At 44.5% G+C, this 19,623-nt stretch overlaps 2 protein-coding genes and 1 pseudogene across 2 annotated transcripts in view; 2 read left to right on the forward strand and 1 right to left on the reverse strand.

Moving 5' to 3' along the window:
* Positions 1–1,715, reverse strand: part of DNAH3 (dynein axonemal heavy chain 3) — an 86,602-nt gene extending 84,887 nt beyond the window's left edge. Inside the window, exon 1 of the mRNA XM_075436173.1 lies at positions 1,477–1,715. The gene's annotated coding sequence lies outside the window, so the exon portion shown is untranslated. The remainder of the gene's footprint in view (positions 1–1,476) is intronic.
* Positions 1,542–7,294, forward strand: LDAF1 (lipid droplet assembly factor 1). The gene is made up of 5 exons (XM_075436176.1): positions 1,542–2,129; positions 3,200–3,338; positions 4,452–4,620; positions 5,010–5,148; positions 6,406–7,294. Exons 1-5 carry the CDS (start codon positions 1,741–1,743, stop codon positions 6,497–6,499), a joined length of 930 nt encoding a protein of 309 aa, XP_075292291.1. The 5' UTR covers positions 1,542–1,740; the 3' UTR covers positions 6,500–7,294.
* Positions 7,295–9,506: 2,212 nt separating this feature from the next.
* On the forward strand, positions 9,507–11,133 carry LOC142363181 (melanin-concentrating hormone receptor 1-like; annotated as a pseudogene).
* The last annotated feature ends 8,490 nt before the right edge of the window (positions 11,134–19,623 follow it).

The raw sequence follows: 19,623 nt of genomic DNA on the forward strand, positions 1-19,623 counted from the left end.
GGTACAGAACTAGCACTACTAATGGTGGAGCTGGCAACTGCTCGGCTAGCGTGTGCTGTAACTCTCCAAATACTTCAGTGCTAGTTTGCAACATGAGTATTTTCCTGCTAGTTCCAGCTGATGCTGGTATGAAGACAAGCTCAATTAAGCAACAGTTACAGTGACTACTGTTCCTTTGCGCACAACAACTCAGATGTGTATATATGCATGCCCTTTGAAGTTAATTACTTGTGCTACTTGGGAAACATTAAAATCAGTTATTTTCTACAGAAAGATATTATATGCAAATTTTTAGCAGAAGAAATAATTATGCATAGCAGGAAAATAATTTACTAAGATGTACAAGACTATCTCCAAAACTGCAGCTATGGCATGCTTTGAAAACAGTCAGAAATTTAATATCTCCAACGTACTTCTAAACTCGACGGAGGCATTAAACTTTTTAGTGCCATTATCGCTGGGTTACGTCACACTGTAATCTACCAGTTTTTCTCTACGCTCGCTTTAAAAAAAATACATAAAAGTAACAAATTGAAATTTGATTTTATATGCACTAGTCTACTAGGCATATCAATACACTATGCACTTATCAATAATATGAGATATAAACACTTCAACAGTTCAAGCAAAATAAACTTGCCCTCGCCATCCTCTTCCTGCAGGTATCTTGTGTCAGGCTTTTAGAGCCCACGGTCCAAATTTGTATTAATATGCAGATCTCTCCTCCACCTTCCATCTGCACAGATCCTTGTTCCTGCAGAGCCCGTTGAAATCAGCACCTCAGCGACACAGTGCTCCCACAGTCTGATACAGTAAAATCCCCACCTTTTATAAAACCTCTCATTGCATTGTAAGGCCAGCACGCTCCACATTAAACTTTCTATTTATTTTGTTGCCTTTAAAAAATAATCATGAATCACAGAACCACAGAATGGTCGGGGTCGGAAGGGACCTCTGTGGGTCATCCAGTCCAACCCCCCCTGCCGAAGCAGGGTCGCCTGCAGTGGACTGCACAGGACCTTGTCCAGGTGGGTCTTGAATATCTCCAGAGAAGGAGACTCCACAACCTCCCTGGGCAGCCTGTGCCAGTGCTCCGTCACCCTCAGAGGGAAGAAATTCTTCCTCATGTTCAGCTGGAGCTTCCTCTGCTTCAATTTGAAACCACTAACGTTTAAAGTTCTGCAATACTCTCACGGATGGCACCAATCAAAAAGAGTGATTAAAGCAGTTGTGAGAAACACAAATATTTTACCAATTTCTGACTGCAAATTTACAGCAGAAAAAATTCTATGCAGCAAAAGCTGGGGATCTGCCGAAGCTTCACGCTTCCACGTAACACCATCGTGCTGGCTCTGGAAAGCCGCAGGGCCCAGGCACCGTGCACCACCCCTCACCCTGCACGGCTTCCAAGGCCCACGGCCCCGCCGCCCGCCACGCCACTGCCGCTCCCTCTTGCTCAGCGGAGGCCTCCCTCACCCCAGCGCGAGTGCTGAGCACTGGCGGGTGCGCTGGTCCTGCTGACCCTCCAGCGGCGTGGCCACCCGAACACCCGTGGAGGCAGCCGGACTGGGCGGACACGCGTGGGAACAAGACACCGGGGACAGGGGGAAGGTGGCTACGCCACATGAAGCGTCGCGCAGCTGCCGCTCCACCACCCCGCACGGCGCCACCGCCGCGCCGCAACCCGCCGGCAGCAGCGGGCCCCGCGGCTCGGGCTGGGCCTGCCGGTGGCGCGGGGCCATGAGGCGCAGCACGGAGCGAGGCGGGCAGCGCCCAGCCCCGCCCGCCGCTCCGCTCCTCCCGCACCCCCGGGCTGCGGGGCGGAGGGACGCAGGACAGGAGGGGGGACACGGAAGAGAAACAAACGAGCGCCTGGGAGCCCGGCGGGCTGCGGGAACCTCCCGGACCCCCTCCCCGCTGAACAAGCCCACTGCGGCGCCTGTCCCACGCCACGGCTGGCCCTGCCCCGGCCCTCGCCCTCCCTTCAGCCCAGCCCGCCGCGCCGCCGGCCCCCGCGGAGAGGAGACAGCAGCTTCCCTCCGCCCCGGCAGGCCCAGCCCGCGCCGCGTCCGGAGGGCGGGAGGGCGAGCCGCCGGCGGGGGCTGCGGCCCGGCGGGCACCAGCCGCAGGTGAGAGCGACGGCCCCGGCTCGGCGGAGGGCGGGCGGGCGGCACCGCCCCGCTCCGCTCCGCTGCGCCTGGCCGGGGACTGCGGGGCGGCCTGTCAGGCCCGGCGCCAGCAGCGCAGTGCGAGGCAGCCGGAGCCGCGCCCCCCTTACCTCCCGCGGCCCCTCAGCCCTGCGCGGCCTCCGCCCGCCCCGCGGAGGCGAACCCGCGCTGTGCCCCGCGCCGCGGCTCGGGGAGGGCCGGGCCCGGCTGCTGCCTTCGGGCTGCTTGAAGGGCCGCGGGTAGCGGCGGCCTGGGCGGCCGCGGTTAATCGGGTCCCGACCTGGGCTTTGGGTGTCCGGTGCGGGCCGGGGTGGCGGTGAAGGTAACGGCTGGGCCCGGGGCGCGGCCTGGCTCGGAGCGAGCCTGCTCGGGTCAACCGCCTTCCCGCGCTGCTGCGGGAGGGCCCCTGCGCGCAGGCCGAGCGTAAGACAGTAACCCGGGCAGGGTGACCGCTCAGGCTGACCGGCAGGAGAACGCGCCTGTTAATGTTCCGCTGGCAGGGACCTCCCTGGCAACAACAGACCAAATTTCCCTGGGGGAAGGGGGAGTGTTGCCTTTAAGCTGTCACCATTAAATATGTTCAGAGCATTGGAAGGCATTTTGCCTGTATATGCAGAGTTTTGAAGCTGCGCAGGGTATGGCTTCGATTCTGAACATGAGGCTGCTCGCAACACTCAGTCTCCGGAATGTTTTGCAAGTTTCCAGCACTAGTAGCGATAAATTGTCCGTGTGGATAGTTAGAATTGACCATTTTACTGGTAACTCAACACCCTCAGGGTTAAATACAGGTTTAGTGTTATAAAGGAAGGAGGTGAGAGTCATCTTTTATCTTGATACTTGCCTTCAGGAGTTTCAGAAGAGCTTTCAGGGACTAGCCCCCTACATTAGATGTACTTTTGTAAAAGTTATGTTTTAGACTCTGTGGATCATGTTAATATCTGAAACATATGTTCTCTGCTTTTGCAAGAGAAATACTTCGTTTTCGCAGAACATCTGCATAAGCGTGTTACTCATTGTACCTTAATTTTAAGGAGAGTTGGATGGCTGAGTGAGAACTGGTTGTTCAGAAGATTCACGATCGTGGCTGAGGATTACAACGTGTCTAAAGAAATGCAAGAGCTGCAGAAGCAATGGCACTCCATGGTGCTGTCCTTCCACAGCAACTCAAATGTGGGTCTGGATTATAATTTTCTATAAGATATTTATGAAGATTCTCCTTTCATAACTCCCGGAATGTCACATCCCAGTTTACGTAAATGTGTCCTGGTTTTGGATGGGATAATTTTCCTCCCAGTAGCTGCTATGTTTTGGATTTGATACAAGAAGAATGTTGATAACACTGATGTTTCCAGTTGTTGCTATGAAATCAAGGCCTTGTTCCAGTTTTTCATATTCAGCTAATGAGCGGGTGTGCAGGAGTTGGGAGGGAGCGCAGCCAGACAGATAGCCCAGCTGGCCAACGGAAATACTCCGTACCGTAGACATCATGCTCAGTTTGTAAAGGGGGCTTGGCTGGGGAGCAGAGAGCTCTTCTCTTTTCCGTGAATTCGAATCCTCGCTTTTCTGAAAATTTTGTCTTTTTTGGGAGTTACACAAAATGTGCGAGTTTGGCAAAATTCATGAGCTCCGGGAAACCTGTGGGTTCCATGATCGCTGCCTGGGGACTGGCTGCCAGTCAGTCATTGGGCGGTGAGAAAATTGTATGTATTTCCTTAAGGGAAGGGAAATGTCTCTACTCTGGTAAAATTCCAGTGTATAGGTATGACTGCCTCTCTAAAAAGGATTTTTTTTTTCTACCAGTAACATTATCATTAAATTCATAACAACTTTGTGATGCAGACGTGCCTGCACTGTACTTACACTCAATAAATGAGCACGTTGCAAATACTACTGAGGCATGGAAAAAAGAAAAATCATCATCAATTTGAAATGTTGCAGTATTTTTTTTCCTAACAAGTACAGTTGTTTAGATCAAAATCATAGCTGTTGAGACCCCACTGAAATCTGCACAGCTAAACTGTGATTTGATTTTTTTACTTTTTTTCAGGGCTTTTTGGGGTGGGGTTTGTTTTTTAATTTGTGCAGAAATGGAGCTGGGAAGTCCAAGAGTTGTTGGTAGAATTATATTTGCTATGCAGTTACCTAAATTTGCAAAAAGTCCTCCTGCTTTTGAAATACAGAGGCAACAGTTGCCCTCTGTTCAAGCTGCAGACTTGACCTTTAAACGTTACCTATGACAAGAGATAAAAAACAAAATCTTAAATGTTTTTCTTTCATCCACAGGTTGTTGCATTTATGAATTCTCGTCTTGGCCAATACTTAGATGACCATCCTTTTGTTGCCTTATCACTCCTGATGTTTATTGCAGTGTCTGCTATTCCCATTGCATTTTTCCTGATTTTTGTTGTTACAACAGCTGTCATGGCCTGTATCAGTGTGATAGTTATGGAAGGTATTGTATGCGCATACTTACTTACTCCCTTTTAAGGCATGATGTCTTTTGCTTTTTTCTTCTTCCTTCTGGAGTTTCCAGTTCAAGCATTTGAGGATTAATGTATGTAGTCCTCAGGTCTCATCACTAGTGAACCTCTTAATGCAAGAACAGTAATCTGATTAACTATAGTCTATACAGGGGAAGTCCTGTTTCCCTTTCTAATCTCAGCCACCAGGATGTGACTAAACCATTTATCTTGACCAAGCGTAGCTTTTATGGTGGCTAGCTAGTTGATTGCAGACTGTTTTCCCAAACAGTTTGAATTTAGAGTTGTGGTAGAATGTCAGCTCTTCTAATTTAGTTGCATATAAACTTGTTTAAATAACAAACTGATTTTCTTTTATTAGGTGTTGTAATAGCCATAGGTGGCATAGCCCTCCTTTGTGTGCTGTGTGGCCTGGGTGCACTTTCACTGGGAGTTTCTGGAGTGCTCACTATTTGTTATGTCGTTCTTTCAACTCTGCTCAACTACTGGTATGCTTCAAGGTGAGTGTTAATGTCTTGATCCATGCTTGGATTTCACACTCTGCAACTGTACTATGGCATTGATTACCTCATTTATTCTAAGCGAGCCACTGTTGCTTAGTTTAACAAATGTGGCTTGAATGCTGGAGTATCTTTGCCTATCTTGGTGGCTTAATGTGCAGCGTATAAATGTCTAGTCATCAGTACGTATTTTTGTCCTGGTTTCGGCTGGGATAGTTAATTTTTTTGCCAGCTGCTGTGTTTTGGATTTACGAAGACCTTTTTTCAGTTTCCTATGTTAGGCTAACGAGCAGCTGTACAAGAGCTGGGAGGGAGCATAGCCAGGCAGCTAACCCAAGCTGACCAACGCAAATATTCCATAACATTGGTTCTGTAAAAGTTGTTAACACACACTTCCAGACTGGACTTTGCCTAGAGGATGAACCTTTTGCAGTTCTTTCTGCATGGTGACCCAGCTATCTCGGCTTACCTATGTGTGTAGAGTAAGGGACCAAAATTAGTTGTAGATTTGGGCTAGGCAGAGGGGTGCCTAAAAGGGGCACTGTGCCCAAAATAGAAATCACAGGTTTTGCTGGATACTGCACATGTGCTGCTTGCCAGTCATGCCTCTCCTCTCCTGGAGGCCTTTGCCGTGCCTTCGCCGGGCGCGCAGCTGGGAGGAGAGGCAGCAGCAGGTTGCGCTGGAGAGCCACCTATTGCCCGCTTCAATACCTGTCAGGAAGTGAATAATGATAACCACTTCGTCAGCGTGGGGAAGAGCAAAACGCAAAGCCACAAATGCTCCCTCCTAGGCTTTCTCACTTTGCTCCATCGTCACAGCCAAGCTTCTTACACAGCTCTCAAGGAGACACAAAGCTGCCTGCGGAGCCCAGGATGGCAAGACCGTGGTATAAGGCCCAGCGTGCTTGCATTTGTCCCAGGGCTCTGTACCACTCCTCCAGGGCATGCTGCCAGGTCCGAAACATTGCCCACCAATTCCAGAAAAGACTTCTTTTTTTCCATGGCATATCCAAATACACAACCCAATCTACAGACCGGTCGTATTGACTTGCAGCTTTGATGTTAAAACACATAACATCTCCTCTTCTTACGTTCCTGCATCTTTTGAGAGAAGCTCTGGTAAACCAGCAGTGGATGTTCCAGGCATCTCTAACAGGTTTACATCTCACATTGCTCTGCTTTCTTGAGCAAAAAGTTAAAAGATGGTAATCTTACGGAAGAACAGACTGTAAAACCATCCTTTTCTCCTGTGTACAGGGATCAGATAAGGAAGCAAGAAGTTAATGGAAGTTTGCCACAGAAGCGTCCTTCGGGTTTGGATCTTTCTGCCAGTAATGGAAAGAGTGAATAAGTGGGTTTCTTCCCGCTTCCTTCGTAGCCACTTAACTGTGCTATTCTGACCTTTGCAATGTAATTGTTTACTCATTGAGCATTCAGCCTTTGTGCACTCCTTATGGGAACTGAAGAAAATCAGTGTGCATCTTACATTGTGACTGTAAAACTAATATTAAAAAGAACCAGTAAGCAGCAGTACATTGCAATATTAAGTCTATGTGCATGATGAAATGCTCCAAGGAATTTGGTAAAGGGATGTAATAATAACTGCTACTGTTAAGCCAGTGACAATTAGATGAAAGAAAGAGTAGGTAGGTATTTGACTTCCCATTTGTTACTGGAGTTCTGAATGTACTATCTTTTGAAATTTGTATGCAGCAGTTGGTCATTTTGATACGTTAAGTGTCAAAGCTCAGAACGCCAGAAATGTGTTTTGAATGTTAAAAAATATTTTTAAGCCTTAACAGCCTTTGTTAAAATAGTATGAGCACACCATGCTAATGCTTTATATTTATTGTATGTGGGTTATCTTATGTTAAGTCATCTTATGTTAAGCTTTTATATACCTTTAGATGTTGCCTTATTTTGAAGGGATATTTTCCTTCTTCTCATTGCCTCCTCACATCAGTAATATGCAGTTAGGTCTTACATTGTGTCATATTTGTTTAGGTATTTAAATTGCCTGTTCTGCTTCTCAGTTGTAACTTCTTATGTTATTTAAACTTTTTTTTCATTTTTGCAAGTGCTATAATATTTTTAAGCATTAAATATCTAACTATATTAGTTTAATAAAGTGCTGTTTGTTTAACCAGGCTGTCTTGTTATTCTGTTTATTCTACAATAAAAATAAGTTTTCCAGGTCTACTTCTAGGAAGGCTACATTTGGAGCTGAATTTTTCTCCTCACTTAAAGTATTTTGCTGGCCAGTATTACTGAGCCAAATTGCAGACAGCTTGTATTACATGGGTTTACTCCTCACACCTGCAAAGGGAGTGCAGAATCCCGAGGACTGAATTAGTGTGATCCTTCAGTTTTGCATGAACCAACACGAACTTTGACTCCATTTTGGACAAAGAGCATCTGAGCCACACCATGGTCCACATAGTATTGGTGGTAACGTTTTCAGCCGTAGTGATAAGCTGGTCCCACGCTTAAACAGGAGACTGAAATCATCCTTAGCCCTACTCTGTGTTACTGTCTGCAGGAAGCTGACCTGATGCCATTTCATGTAAAGGGCTTTAGTATTAAGTGAATTCCAGTTAAAGGTAAAGGATTTGCAGAATGGAGACCATAACAGGAGATTTCTTTCATAATTTACTAAGCAGATGAAATCTGTTTTGTTTTCAGGTGCTTCAAAGCTTTGTCCCAACAAGATTTTCTTTTTTAAACTGCCAGTTGATGGTAGCATACAAGTGGTAAGAGGGGGGAAAAAACCCCAAACCGTAAGTACTTTCTCTACTTTCCTTGTAGGAAGAGCTAGTGCTGTGATACTGTTTACATGACACAGTCTGGAGAAATGCATCTAAAAGATAGAACAAGGGTTTAACAAATAGATCTACAAAGTTTTTTACAGTGCTGTTACCCCTGCCTTAGGATCACTCTGCTGTCAATTACAGGGGAGCACTGCCAGTTTACAGCAAGGAAAGGGGATTACAGTGCTGTTCTTGACAGTTGCGTAGTGATGCACTCACAGCTGTAGGTAACATAGCCTAAAGGCAAATGCCCCAGTGCATGCACTGGACTGCAAAAAACTGAAAGATGCTGGTGTTTGTGAATGAAGACATTCCAACGAGGTAGGGTGCTGGGGGCGGTGAGGTGAAGGAGGTGTTTTGCACTGGCTTGTAAAAGGAATACATTATCCCATGTGCAAATGGACTTTGCCTGCCAAGAGCTGTGAAGTACTGAAATAAGAAATAGTTCTAAGTGCTAGCAGAAAATCCTTACAGCTAGCAAAAAGCGAGCCTTGAAATAGTGTTCTAGTCATTACAGAATCCTTCCTGCCTTTCACCAGACTGCAGACCCCATCATCAGGATACAGTTTGAGTCTAATCTTACTTTCCAAATCTTACTTTTTTTGGGCAGTAATGCCTTCAGTCTAGGGGTCTACTGGCTGCTAAGACTCATGGTTACGGGGAAATTAAGGCAGAGATGAGTGTGACAATTACACAGTCACCACCTCATTTATTTAATGTTTCCAGAGTTTTACCTTTTTTGCATGCTGAACTGCTGTAATTTCAAGTACACCTTAAAAATAAATCCCTCATTTATCTCCTATTCTCTTCTATCAGTCTAAAATGAAACATAACTATTACTGTGCTTGAGACCTCAAACTGAATTGAAATGGAGAAAGCACGTCACAGGAGGGGAATAATGATGCTGTTTATCATCTGTGCTACAACTTAATCATGCACAGCCAGAAAAACAAGTGCTTTCTGCACGCTTACTCACACAGCTTGTACCTTTTCAGTTTTAGGATGATCTTGCTTCAGAATCCAAAGATATTAATGCCAGTCTATACTTGCCAATCTTGCTGCAAACTTGTCTTCAGGTTGACATGGTTCTTTGCAGAATTATACTTAGATATTTATACTCAATAAGACCCTAAAAGCAAAGTGTGCTTTCAGTGCTGGCTTACCTGTCATTTTATTTAGAGCATTTTATTTACTTTCAAGTCCCATTTGCCTCTCCAGAGCACAAGTTCATTGCTTAGTCCATCAGTGAATCCCAATCGCTCTCTTTAGCATGAAAATGAAATTCTGCTCCCCCAGCAAGCGTATTTCCAGCACTGCTGCCAGCCTGGTGACAGATGCTGCCTCCTTACATCCCAGCATCACTTTTGCCCAGTGGTGGTGGAAGGAGCAGACGAGCTGTTTCCAACCCCATGTTAACAGCCTCTGGTGATGCTTAGAGCAGTGGCTTCCTGAGCAGCCCCATAGATCTCCAAGGAAGCAGCAACTTTTATTCTTTCAACATGAAACGCTAACATCTTCAAGCTGCTGCTGGGGACAAGTTTTTCCTGAAGGATGGATTTTAAAACAACTCACACTGAGAGCTCGAACAGCTGCACCTCCAACAGCTCCAAGGCTGTCCAAAACTTTTCTCTGCCTGGTAAGTGCAATAAACAGGTAAGTGAAAATATACATCAGTATATGGACTATAATAGGTGTGCACAGGAGGCAAGAAAAAAAATCACTTACGTGAGATAGTTTTGAAGAAAGTCTGAGTATGATTATTAATATCCATGCAGTTGAGCAATATATGTATCAGATGTGAATATATCTACTAATACATATATTCATTATAATGTATGCATTTGAGAGGGTCTACATGCACATATATGGAATGATACACACACTGGTGCTTTTCTCTTCATTATTAAAGTGTTTGTTTATACGTGAGAAGGGAAGAACAGGTGTATGCACATTTGATTAGACTCAACATTGTAAGGTATGCATTTGTGAAAGCTGCTAAGATAGTGTCTGTGTATGGTTAAACAACCACAGACAAAGCACTTCTCCATTTACATGTGCCCAAGAAATCCATCTTTGTCTGCATTCAGAACACTCATTGTCTGCTAGGAGCTGAAATATCCACCAGGCACACCCTCACCTGTGGTTCTGGCACAGTTGACTTTCCTGCCTACACTTGTCTCTGCAGGTGACCCCAGCAGGGTGAGCTATGGCAGCTTCATCATGCTCACCCTTTGGCACAATCTGCCTATTGGGCATTATCAGTAACAGCCTGGTTATCTGCATAGTCTTAAAGAAATCTGGTGCTAGCAGCAGTGTCCCAGATATCTTCATTATCAGCCTCTCCATGGTGGACCTGCTCTTCCTCCTGGGCATGCCCTGCCTCATGCACCAGCTGCTGGGGAACAGAGCCTGGCACTTTGTGCACATTGTCTCCCCAGTCATCACTGCCCTGGATGCCAACAGCCAGTTCAGCAGCACCTACATCCTTACTGCTATGTCCATCAACCACTACCCAGCCACTGTCTACCCCTTTATCTCCACCCGCTTCAGGAAGTGTTCTGTGGCAATCCTTGTCATCTGTGTGCTCTGGGCCCTTTCCTTTCTCAGCATTACACCTGTGTGTATGTATGCTCAGCTCATCCCCTTGCCTGGAGGTCTACTAGGCTGCAGGATTCTTCTACCAGACCCCCACAGGAACATTTATTGGTGTACACTCTACCAATTCTTCCTGGTCTTTGTCATCCCTTTTACCCTCATCACAGCAGCCTACAGGAGGATCCTGCTCAAGATAGCCAGGTCCTCAGAAGTGCTGACAAGCCAAAAATGCATCATGGTGCAAACAAAAAAATCTGACCCACATAGCAATTGCTACCTGCATAGCCTCTTCCATTTGCTGGGCACCTTTCCACATCCTGCAACAGGCCCAGCTCGCCATGACTCGCCCCACTCTACCTTTCTACTATGCCTACAATATGGCTATCAGCCTGGGTTATGCCAACAGCTGTCTGAACCCCTTCATCTACATCACACTGGGCTAAAATTTCCAGAGGCAGCTTGGGGTTCCTTTAAGGCCAGAAGCTGCAGGGCAGACTTCTCCACTTGGGAGGAAAAGCATTCGGGGGATGCAACTGAATCAGGGCAGCCACTGCTGCATTTGGTGTCTGTCTCTGGCTGCTAGCAAGACCTGCAGCAATGAGGGTATGTATGTCCTGCAAGCCAGCCGCTCTCCTTTCCCAAGGAAACACACGGGCAGTGGCAGGCAGGCGAGCACCACGCACCACATCTCCTGCAGGAGGATCTTCACCTGGTCTAGTGACAAAGTAGTGGCAGCATTTGGGCAGAAGCTTTGTTTGGCCTTATATTCTTATCTCCATCTTCCCTGACAGCTATGAATTATATTCTACCCAGAAGATGAAAAGCCTTCAGGCATTTTATTAGATTAACTCACTAAAAATACTTTGGTGCAAAACCTCAGACAAGCAGCAACCCACAGCCCAGGGCCGAGACACTGTCACCATTTGAAACTTGGGGAGCTTGAAGTTTATTCCTTGCTTTAAGATTTAAGGAGAAGAGAAGAAATTTGGACTGTTCTGGATGACTTTTCCTCCTTGAAACATGGTTCAAGACCATAACACACATTATGAAGATTTTAAATAGGACAGTCATGTTTTCATCTCTTTTCTAACACACCAACTCCGTAACACCTTTAACAGCGGGTGAGACAAACACTTCCTGTCACTTTAAAGTCAGCAATACCATCCATTTTCCAGAATCAGGAATTGTTGAGAAGTCCAATAAGTATTCTCAAATATATTTAAAAGTAGCCAGATTGATTTGTTCAGAATCACTGAGAGACAGTTCTGTACTATCTTGTTAGTGGACAACAACAATCCAAGTTAAACAGCAACTGTTGCTAAGTCACCAAGTTGCTTTGCAGTGGAAAGTAATCATTAGATTCTACCTATGTTAAAAAAAAAAGACTAGTTTCTTACCATCGGTGATGTTCATGTGTGCACACATATTGTAGTGTTTCCTCAGCTGGCAGCGAGCCTGTAGCAAATACAGATCTTGAAGCATATTGCTCAGGTTTTCAACATGGTTGAAAGGGTAGCTCAGCTTTCACATACCCATCCTGAGCAATTCTGAAAGGACTCGATAGTAGAAGCCCCAGAGCACCCATTCTGATAATCAAGCCACTTCGCTGCATGTGACAGCCAAAAATCACTGGGCTTGAGTCTTAAAATTCTGTTATTCTATTAATAGCAGGCACCTACATCCAGCAAAATGGGCAAGAGCAAAGGTTCTACACACTTCAGTTTTAAAAGAATATTTATCCCTTTATAGTAGATCAGGTAAAACTGCTTTAAAAAGTGCAGTTGTATTTCAAAAGATCATAAAGACCAGATCAAATTCTTTATCAGGAATGCCCCCTCAGCAGAAACACAACCTATTTTAATGCATTAAAAGTTAAAGAATTCAATACTACCTTAATTTATTTCTACTCCTGTAAAGTAACCAAAAATCTACACTGCAAATGAAGAAACATACCTGTGATTATTTATATGCAGTCTATAACCTGAAGGATGCTTTGCTCCAAATCTAGATTTTCAGAAGGTGTCTACTTTATTTTAATAGAACATTAACTCAGCAAACAGCTATTATAAAGCCACACAGCCAGCAATCCCTGAGGCAAGGCTGTCTCCAACAGTTTCAGGAGGGACCTCCAAAGACAGAGCAATATATCCCTTACACCTGTCCCAAGTAACACCACTCAAAGCTTTAGACCACAGCTGATATGCAGATATATGTCTGAAGGGATGTAATCCTTACCCCTGGATCTCCTTTTTACCTTTGTCTTTTGCCGAAGGGAGCAGGCATGCCTTAATGAACTCAGCAGACACTGAAGCAAGAGGATTTATTCCAGCTCAGAATCTGGCCTCACATGAACCATTTCCTTTTGCATTTTAAATTGAGATTTCCTTGTGTAATTCATTCTGTCATCAGCACTTAGCAGGAGCTAAAGCTGTGAATTCTCAATTACCAGCAGGTAAACATGGAGCAGTTTCACTCCCACTGCCCTGACCTTTGCATGTTTATCAGTGACTGTCATTTTAAAGCTTCTCATCATGTCCCTTTAATAAGAACTGCTTTCAATGCTGTGCCATCACCACATTAGCATGGTTTTTGATAGGGATATGCTCAAGAAATAAAACTAGGTCAGCATAGACCAGGTGCTTTTACTGGAGCCTGCAAGGCCATCCCTCAAATGCAGGTGTAGGTTGTTTGGGGTTTGGTTTTAGTTTAAGTTATTAAACACTGCAGTAGAGCTAAGAAGTCAGGAGGCTAAGCAAGGGAGGCTGGGGAGATGGCGCCAAGGTTCTCAGCTGCTTTCTTGGCTCCTTGCAGAATGACACCAACCCAGCAGAGGATGGGCAGGAGCCTTTCCCCACTGGGTCCACAGCTTGCCCAACACCAAGGACAGAGTTCACCAGCCCTTGCTTCAGACATGAACATGCCTTAACAGGTAGACACTCCTGTGGCCCTAATCCCTACATTCTGGGGGACTCCTAACATCCTGAGTCTTTTGAAGGAGATTTGGAGCCACCAACTTTGTGACAGTTCCTGAAGCAGCTGCATGAGCTCAAGCTGCAGAACCCAGTGCTTACTCCACCTGCCACAGGTTCACTAACTTTTCCTGTACCTCCTCTTGCTCCAGCATCATTTACACTTGTCCCTCTCTTCTGACACATGTGGGAGGGTGATGAGGCTTGAATGCAGTAAAAGAATCTTTTGTATTTGTAAATTAAGCTTAAAAATTCTACAGTTAACACATTTCAACAGGGACAGGGAAACACCAGCACTCATACAGTAAGAGAGAAGGAATGCACACGGCCAGGCTCCAAGGTAAGTTTACAAAGTAGTGGGAAAAAACCCCACACCATGTTTTCCTTAAGTGTTATGAGTCTTCATTCAAACATCCCCTACAATGTCCACAAACAGAGCACAACTGAACCACCCTGCAAGAACCAGAGAGTGAACCCTCCCAGAGACTAGGGACAGATCGCCTCCCATGTGCCATGTCCAACAGCCTTCCCCCTAAGCAGCCAGTATCAGCCAGGGACAGGAGCCAGGCAAGACAAAACTCCCCTCTGACCTGGACACCTGTCACTGTGTGCAGCCTGTCTCAGCTCACCAGTACAAGAGATGGAAGTCAAAACATAGAAGTAAAGCTCCTACCTCTGCCCTTACTAAAGATAAGGGAGCTATTTTAAACACCCTCACTAGTACAAATCTCCAGATTCATCTATGCAAGCTACATAAAGAGTAATTTATGGGGATGTTGGCTAGTGTTGCTTTTTTACATAACATTCAATTGACAGCAATATCATGTTATTTAGTAATTCCAGCTGTCCTGGAGTGGAGGTTCAAACTTCATCCAGCAATGAGAAATGCAGAAACACTTCTCTGCCTGAACATGCACCAATCTTCCCACACTTCGGAAGAAGGAGAAAGATGGAATGGGCAATATCAAGAGCATCAGCCTTGTTTGGCTCAGAAGAGCTGAAAACCCATACAGTTAAGTATGTGCTGTCAAGTACGTAAACACTCTTCATCAAGCACCACTTCTCCAGCTTTTGCAGAAACACTTCATACTCCATCCAAGTACTAAGTCAACAGGACTGAAGTATGGTAGGCAGCTTGCTAGACAACAGCTGAAGTAATCATTTCAGTCCTAACCCCTATCAGGCTGATGATAGGTAGTAAAAGTATCTTGCAAGTAAACAGCTCCAATGTGAAATTCATAGTTCCATTGTACTTCTATTGGCACTATAACTGTGATTAACAGCAGCATAAAGCTTTCCTAATGATCATGTTCTCAGTACTCCATGCTCTCTTTGCATGGAATCTATACTATCATTTAGAAAGTGTACCCTGAAATCTGTCATATTAAAATAACTCATTACCAATGCTTATTAAGTGAGGTAGGGGCTGTGGTAGATGAGCCCCCAGTCCTGTGCTATTTAGCATAGCTGACAACTACTATTAGCAGAGTCTGTCCACTGACTTGATCTGAAGCCCTGCATGCACAGAGAACAGAGCTGGGCTGGATGATCACTCTCCCTGTACACAAAGTTGCCAGACTGTTTAACCTGAGGCTGTTACACTCATAGTGCAACAAAGCACTTTCATTCCTTTTCATTCTGTCACATGCAATCGTATTTTTATACCTCATTTCCTTGACTGCATAAGGCAATATGTAAACAATACAAAATAAAAAGCATCATTGCATGACTGAAGCCACCTTTTTTCCAATGGACTGTCACATCTGCAGATATGGCTCTCCTTCCCTATACAGAAAACCACAATGAACAACTACGGTGACTTTTAAAAAACATACCTCAGCCTTTGACCAAAACACTCATTACTGTGTATCTTGCCCCACTGACGTTCTGAGTGCAGCCACTTTCATGCCAGGTTACATGGAGAGAAGTCTTAGGCTTTATTTAAGAGACAGTAAAACTAAATATCTAAGATGTTTGTGCACCTCAAGCATACAGCAAATCTTTTGTGACTCAGTGCTTTTGCTCTGTTACCAGCTCTAGAACAGAGGGTTTCCAATGTACTTGCTTTGAATGCAGTTCCAAACATTTATGTGATTAAAATAGAAGTACAGCTGAACCTTGCTAACCCCAGCACTTTAAGGCTCTGTCACTGTCTGGTGTAGTGCAGAACAGTAACTGCTAGTACAAGTCACATTCTTCACATATGGCTATAGAAGTGAAATTTCCCCTGAAAATTACTGTTACAGTATAGAGCCAAAGCAAAGCACACAAGTGAAGGCACTCGGCATAAAGACCAATACCAGCAATGGCAGCAGGGTTAGGCAATGGTGTAGCAAGTTGACACTCGGTTTAACAGAGCTGTCCCAATTACTAAGACCTAGAGGAGTGGAGATCAGTTCTTGTAACCTAGCAGAACACAAGGAACCCACAGGTCAAATACAATCTAATGGAATTAGTGTGGTACCACCAGTCTTCAAAACAGGTTGTATTAATGCAGAGGCAGCATGAATGCTCTCCACCTACAGGCTGAACACACTGTTTAACCCTCTTTAGCTGCCTGTAAGCTCACAATACTTAGTTTAGATAGTTACATTGTAATTTCCTTCCAATTTACTTGAATTTGGAAAAAACATTCCTTTATAGAGGAAGGGCAACATATCAAACCCAGAGTTTGACATTTTGATAGGAAGGGATATTAGCAGTGCAAATACCAGAAGGTGGCATGGGAAATCTTTATAGCCAGTTCTGGCACGCTAACTGGAAAATTTTCCCAGCTTCTTGCACAGCTTAGGAAGATGTACATGTAAAGGAACCTTATTAGAAAGCCACAGAAATTATTTATTGCTACATATTTGCTTTCTAACTGAAGTGCCACTTTGGCAGGGCAAGAGGGAAAACAGCAGATATAATGAATAGCTTCTCTAAGCTTCAACACAACTGCTTTGCTTCAGTACACGTTACAGGCAAGACAGCTTTATCTGTTAGTTATAATCCTTTTTTCTTTTCAAGAAACACCTCTTTCCTCCTTCAATTTTCAAAGACCCCAAAACTACCTATTCCTGGTGCTCATATTAAGTGGCCATAGAACTTCTGGCCACCAGAACATCAGCTATGACAGTAGGAATAGTCTGTTCCACTTAGAGTTTTCCTAATATCCTTCTAGCCTGCTGTGTGCAGAAAAGGCAGGGTCCAGCTCCACTGTAAGTACGCCTTCAAAGACCTCTCGTAATCATCTGAATCATGCAGCAAGGAGAAAGAGGTTTGGTTTTAGGGGTTATTTTGTGAGGTTTTTACAGTAATGTTTTAAAACAAATGCTGGGTGTTGCTAGTAGATTTAAATAAAGCCAAGTTATAATCCCTAGCTGCAGCACGGATCACATTTACAAGATCAACTGGAAGAGCTGCACATACTGCAAATGTCAGCACAACACGAATTTTTTTAAAGACACAATTGAATAGAATCACAAGTGTGAACAAAATTATTTGATAAACATTTCAAAAAGGAATTTGGCCAGAGTCCCACATGAATGTAACACAGTAATACAAGATTTCAGAACAAAAGGACTCAGGAAATTCAGTATTATAGTCACCTTTAAAGGCAAATCTTCAATGAGGAGATACTACGACAACTAGCAGCACTCAGTTTCACAAGCAGATGCAGGAGAGGAAATACATGACAAAAAATTAACAGAGAAGGAGTGCTGCACTGAATGCTCTCTAACCTGACAGCTAGCAGAAAGCCATGAGAAAAGTAAAGGCAAACCTGAAACGTATCCAATAAACAAAGAAAACATATTTCTACAATCCATAACTGACCTGAAGTATTTACTGTGCAAGATGGCAGAGAGGCTAGGAGAGTAGTAGAATGAGAAACAGTTTGTAATGAGCAACAAACTTATTCATTATCCTCTTAGGGCCTTGGTTTTAAACTATTGATTTTCAAAGCACCCCGTTATCCCTGGCTGACCACTACTGCAATATGGTATAATCTAGCTGAATAAAAAGCATCAGATAGAACTCAAGCTTCTTGAGTCCTTAACCTCTGAATTTAAAATGCATTTATTCGCTTGTCAGTAATCATGAACAGGCTCTGTGTCCAATTCCTAAAACCACTAGTAGATGTATTGCCTTTCGTGTGGGAAGCTTTGAGGCTTACAGCTAAAGAGCAAGGCAGTACTGGAAGCTGTTACTCCTCCCTTCAGCTGGGCCAGCTAGGAAAACTTATCTATTACCCAAACAGTTACAACACAGCTACTTCATAAGCTGTTTAAGTGACAGCAGAACACAAAATCTGTTCTAGAAAGTTTGATACTTTTCTACTTCAGACATGTCCTTAGTTTTGTTATCAACTGCTGGAATCTCCAAAATAAGCCACTAATTGGTCTGCAGGGAACAGAACAAACAGATCAGACATTAAAAAGCCTTATAAGATACAGCAGTATATCTGAAAACAAGGACCAGACCTACAAAGGTAAAGATGGCCAAACAGAAACTACTGCTAACTGCAACAGAAGAGAACATAGTAATCAGCTGCCGCATTTCCAGCACAAGATAATTTCTTTCAAGAGCTTAGTACCAATTAGAGAAGGACATACCAAGCACCCACTGGTTAGCAAGATGACTGGAAATCCTGAGGCTGATGTTCAGTATGAGAGGACTGGACCAGGCTGTTGCTAGCTACCAGTCCATCTTTGGGTGCTGGTGTCCCCGTGCCACAGGTGGCCTCCTAGCTGCCTGAGGGGTAAACTGCAATGTAGCCCCAGCACTCTAATGCAAAGCAGGCACAGCCAGTAGGAATGGCAGCCATGCTCAACAGCAGCACACTGATGCCACAGCAAAGGAGAACAGGGGCTTTTAACCCAAAAGGTACAAGAAGGCAGCCCCAGACCGCAGCTGAACAGCCAGGGATTTAACATACCACTGCTGAGCTTCATTCAGCCTCCAGAAGCTTGTGATCTTTGACTCAAGTGTAGTTAAAAATCAGCCAGTGAACTTAAAAGCTATAGCATAGAGTCTTCAGCTCCTCAGGAACAGAGCTAGAACACAGAAACCAATTTGAAGGCACAAAACAAGCAGATTAAGGAGCTACTTTCACATGGTCACTTTCAGTCCTAGAGATACAAGTACATAAACTATTCTAGGACAGCTTATTCCATTACATTTTATCCTCCCTGCCTGTACCAGTGAGATATAAAACTAGATTAGAAAAAAATATTACTGCTTCAAAGGGTTTTACGATTATTAGAAAAAGCACATTTCCCCATCTGACAGTCAGGTCCTCTGTAACCATCTCAATGTTGCCCTCAGGTTTCCCTTACATGGAATTTTGTTTTATACATTGAACCTGAGCTTGAATTTCAGGCAACTGAAGGTCTCCAAGCCTCTGTGGGATAGAGCACATCAGCCCATGCTGGAGAGCACTTCCTGAAGATGTCTTAAGCTGAAAAGCAGCAGAGCCACACACCTTGCCAAATTGACAGTGCTCATTAATACAGCAGTCGTCTTGGTCTTTCAAGTGTCTCAGCAAGAGACTGACTTGTCTTTCATAGCCAGTTAATTCAATTCCACCTTCACTATCAGTAAGCTCAAGTCTGCTTACAGGCTATGGCCTACACCTTGCACTCCCCACCCTTGCAATGCAGAGACTCAATTATGACAAGCCAGAACCAAGTGAAATCATGACTGACTTGACTTTTACCCTGAAGAGCAATGTGCCACAGACTGATCTTGAAGAATTAGAGTGAAGCTACTACTTGGAACATGTATCTCAGCATACTCTTACTTCAGCATCACACATTCACTGAGCAGCTACCATTTGCCCCTATTAAAGCTTTATGTTCACCTGAGGTTGAATCTAGACCTTTTGTCATCTAGATGACTAGCATGAAGAGTAATTCACAGCTGGGCTTTGACTCTGCAGAGTAGCTGTCATGAAACACTGCTTGTCTTCATACAGCCCCAGCTAAACTAGTAGTAAATTTATACAGAGTATTGGCTGCTGATGTAGTAAAGGGTCTAGATGATGCTGAATTACCAACATTAAGCCTAAACACTGCAAGTTAACCGCACAGTTGTTAGAGAGCACTACTTTGCCTTAAACTAAT

Source organism: Opisthocomus hoazin, chromosome 15 (assembly GCF_030867145.1).
Source record: "Opisthocomus hoazin isolate bOpiHoa1 chromosome 15, bOpiHoa1.hap1, whole genome shotgun sequence".
NCBI classification, from domain to species: domain Eukaryota; kingdom Metazoa; phylum Chordata; class Aves; order Opisthocomiformes; family Opisthocomidae; genus Opisthocomus; species Opisthocomus hoazin.

Excerpts from the sequence above, each read along its gene's own strand:
- LDAF1 (XM_075436176.1), top strand. The coding sequence starts at position 1,741 with ATGAGGCGCAGCACGGAGCGAGGCGGGCAGCGCCCAGCCCCGCCCGCC. Across the intron at positions 3,339-4,451 it reads CCTTCCACAGCAACTCAAAT|GTTGTTGCATTTATGAATTC; the intron begins GTGGGTCTGGAT and ends TTTCATCCACAG. Across the intron at positions 4,621-5,009 it reads CAGTGTGATAGTTATGGAAG|GTGTTGTAATAGCCATAGGT; the intron begins GTATTGTATGCG and ends TTCTTTTATTAG.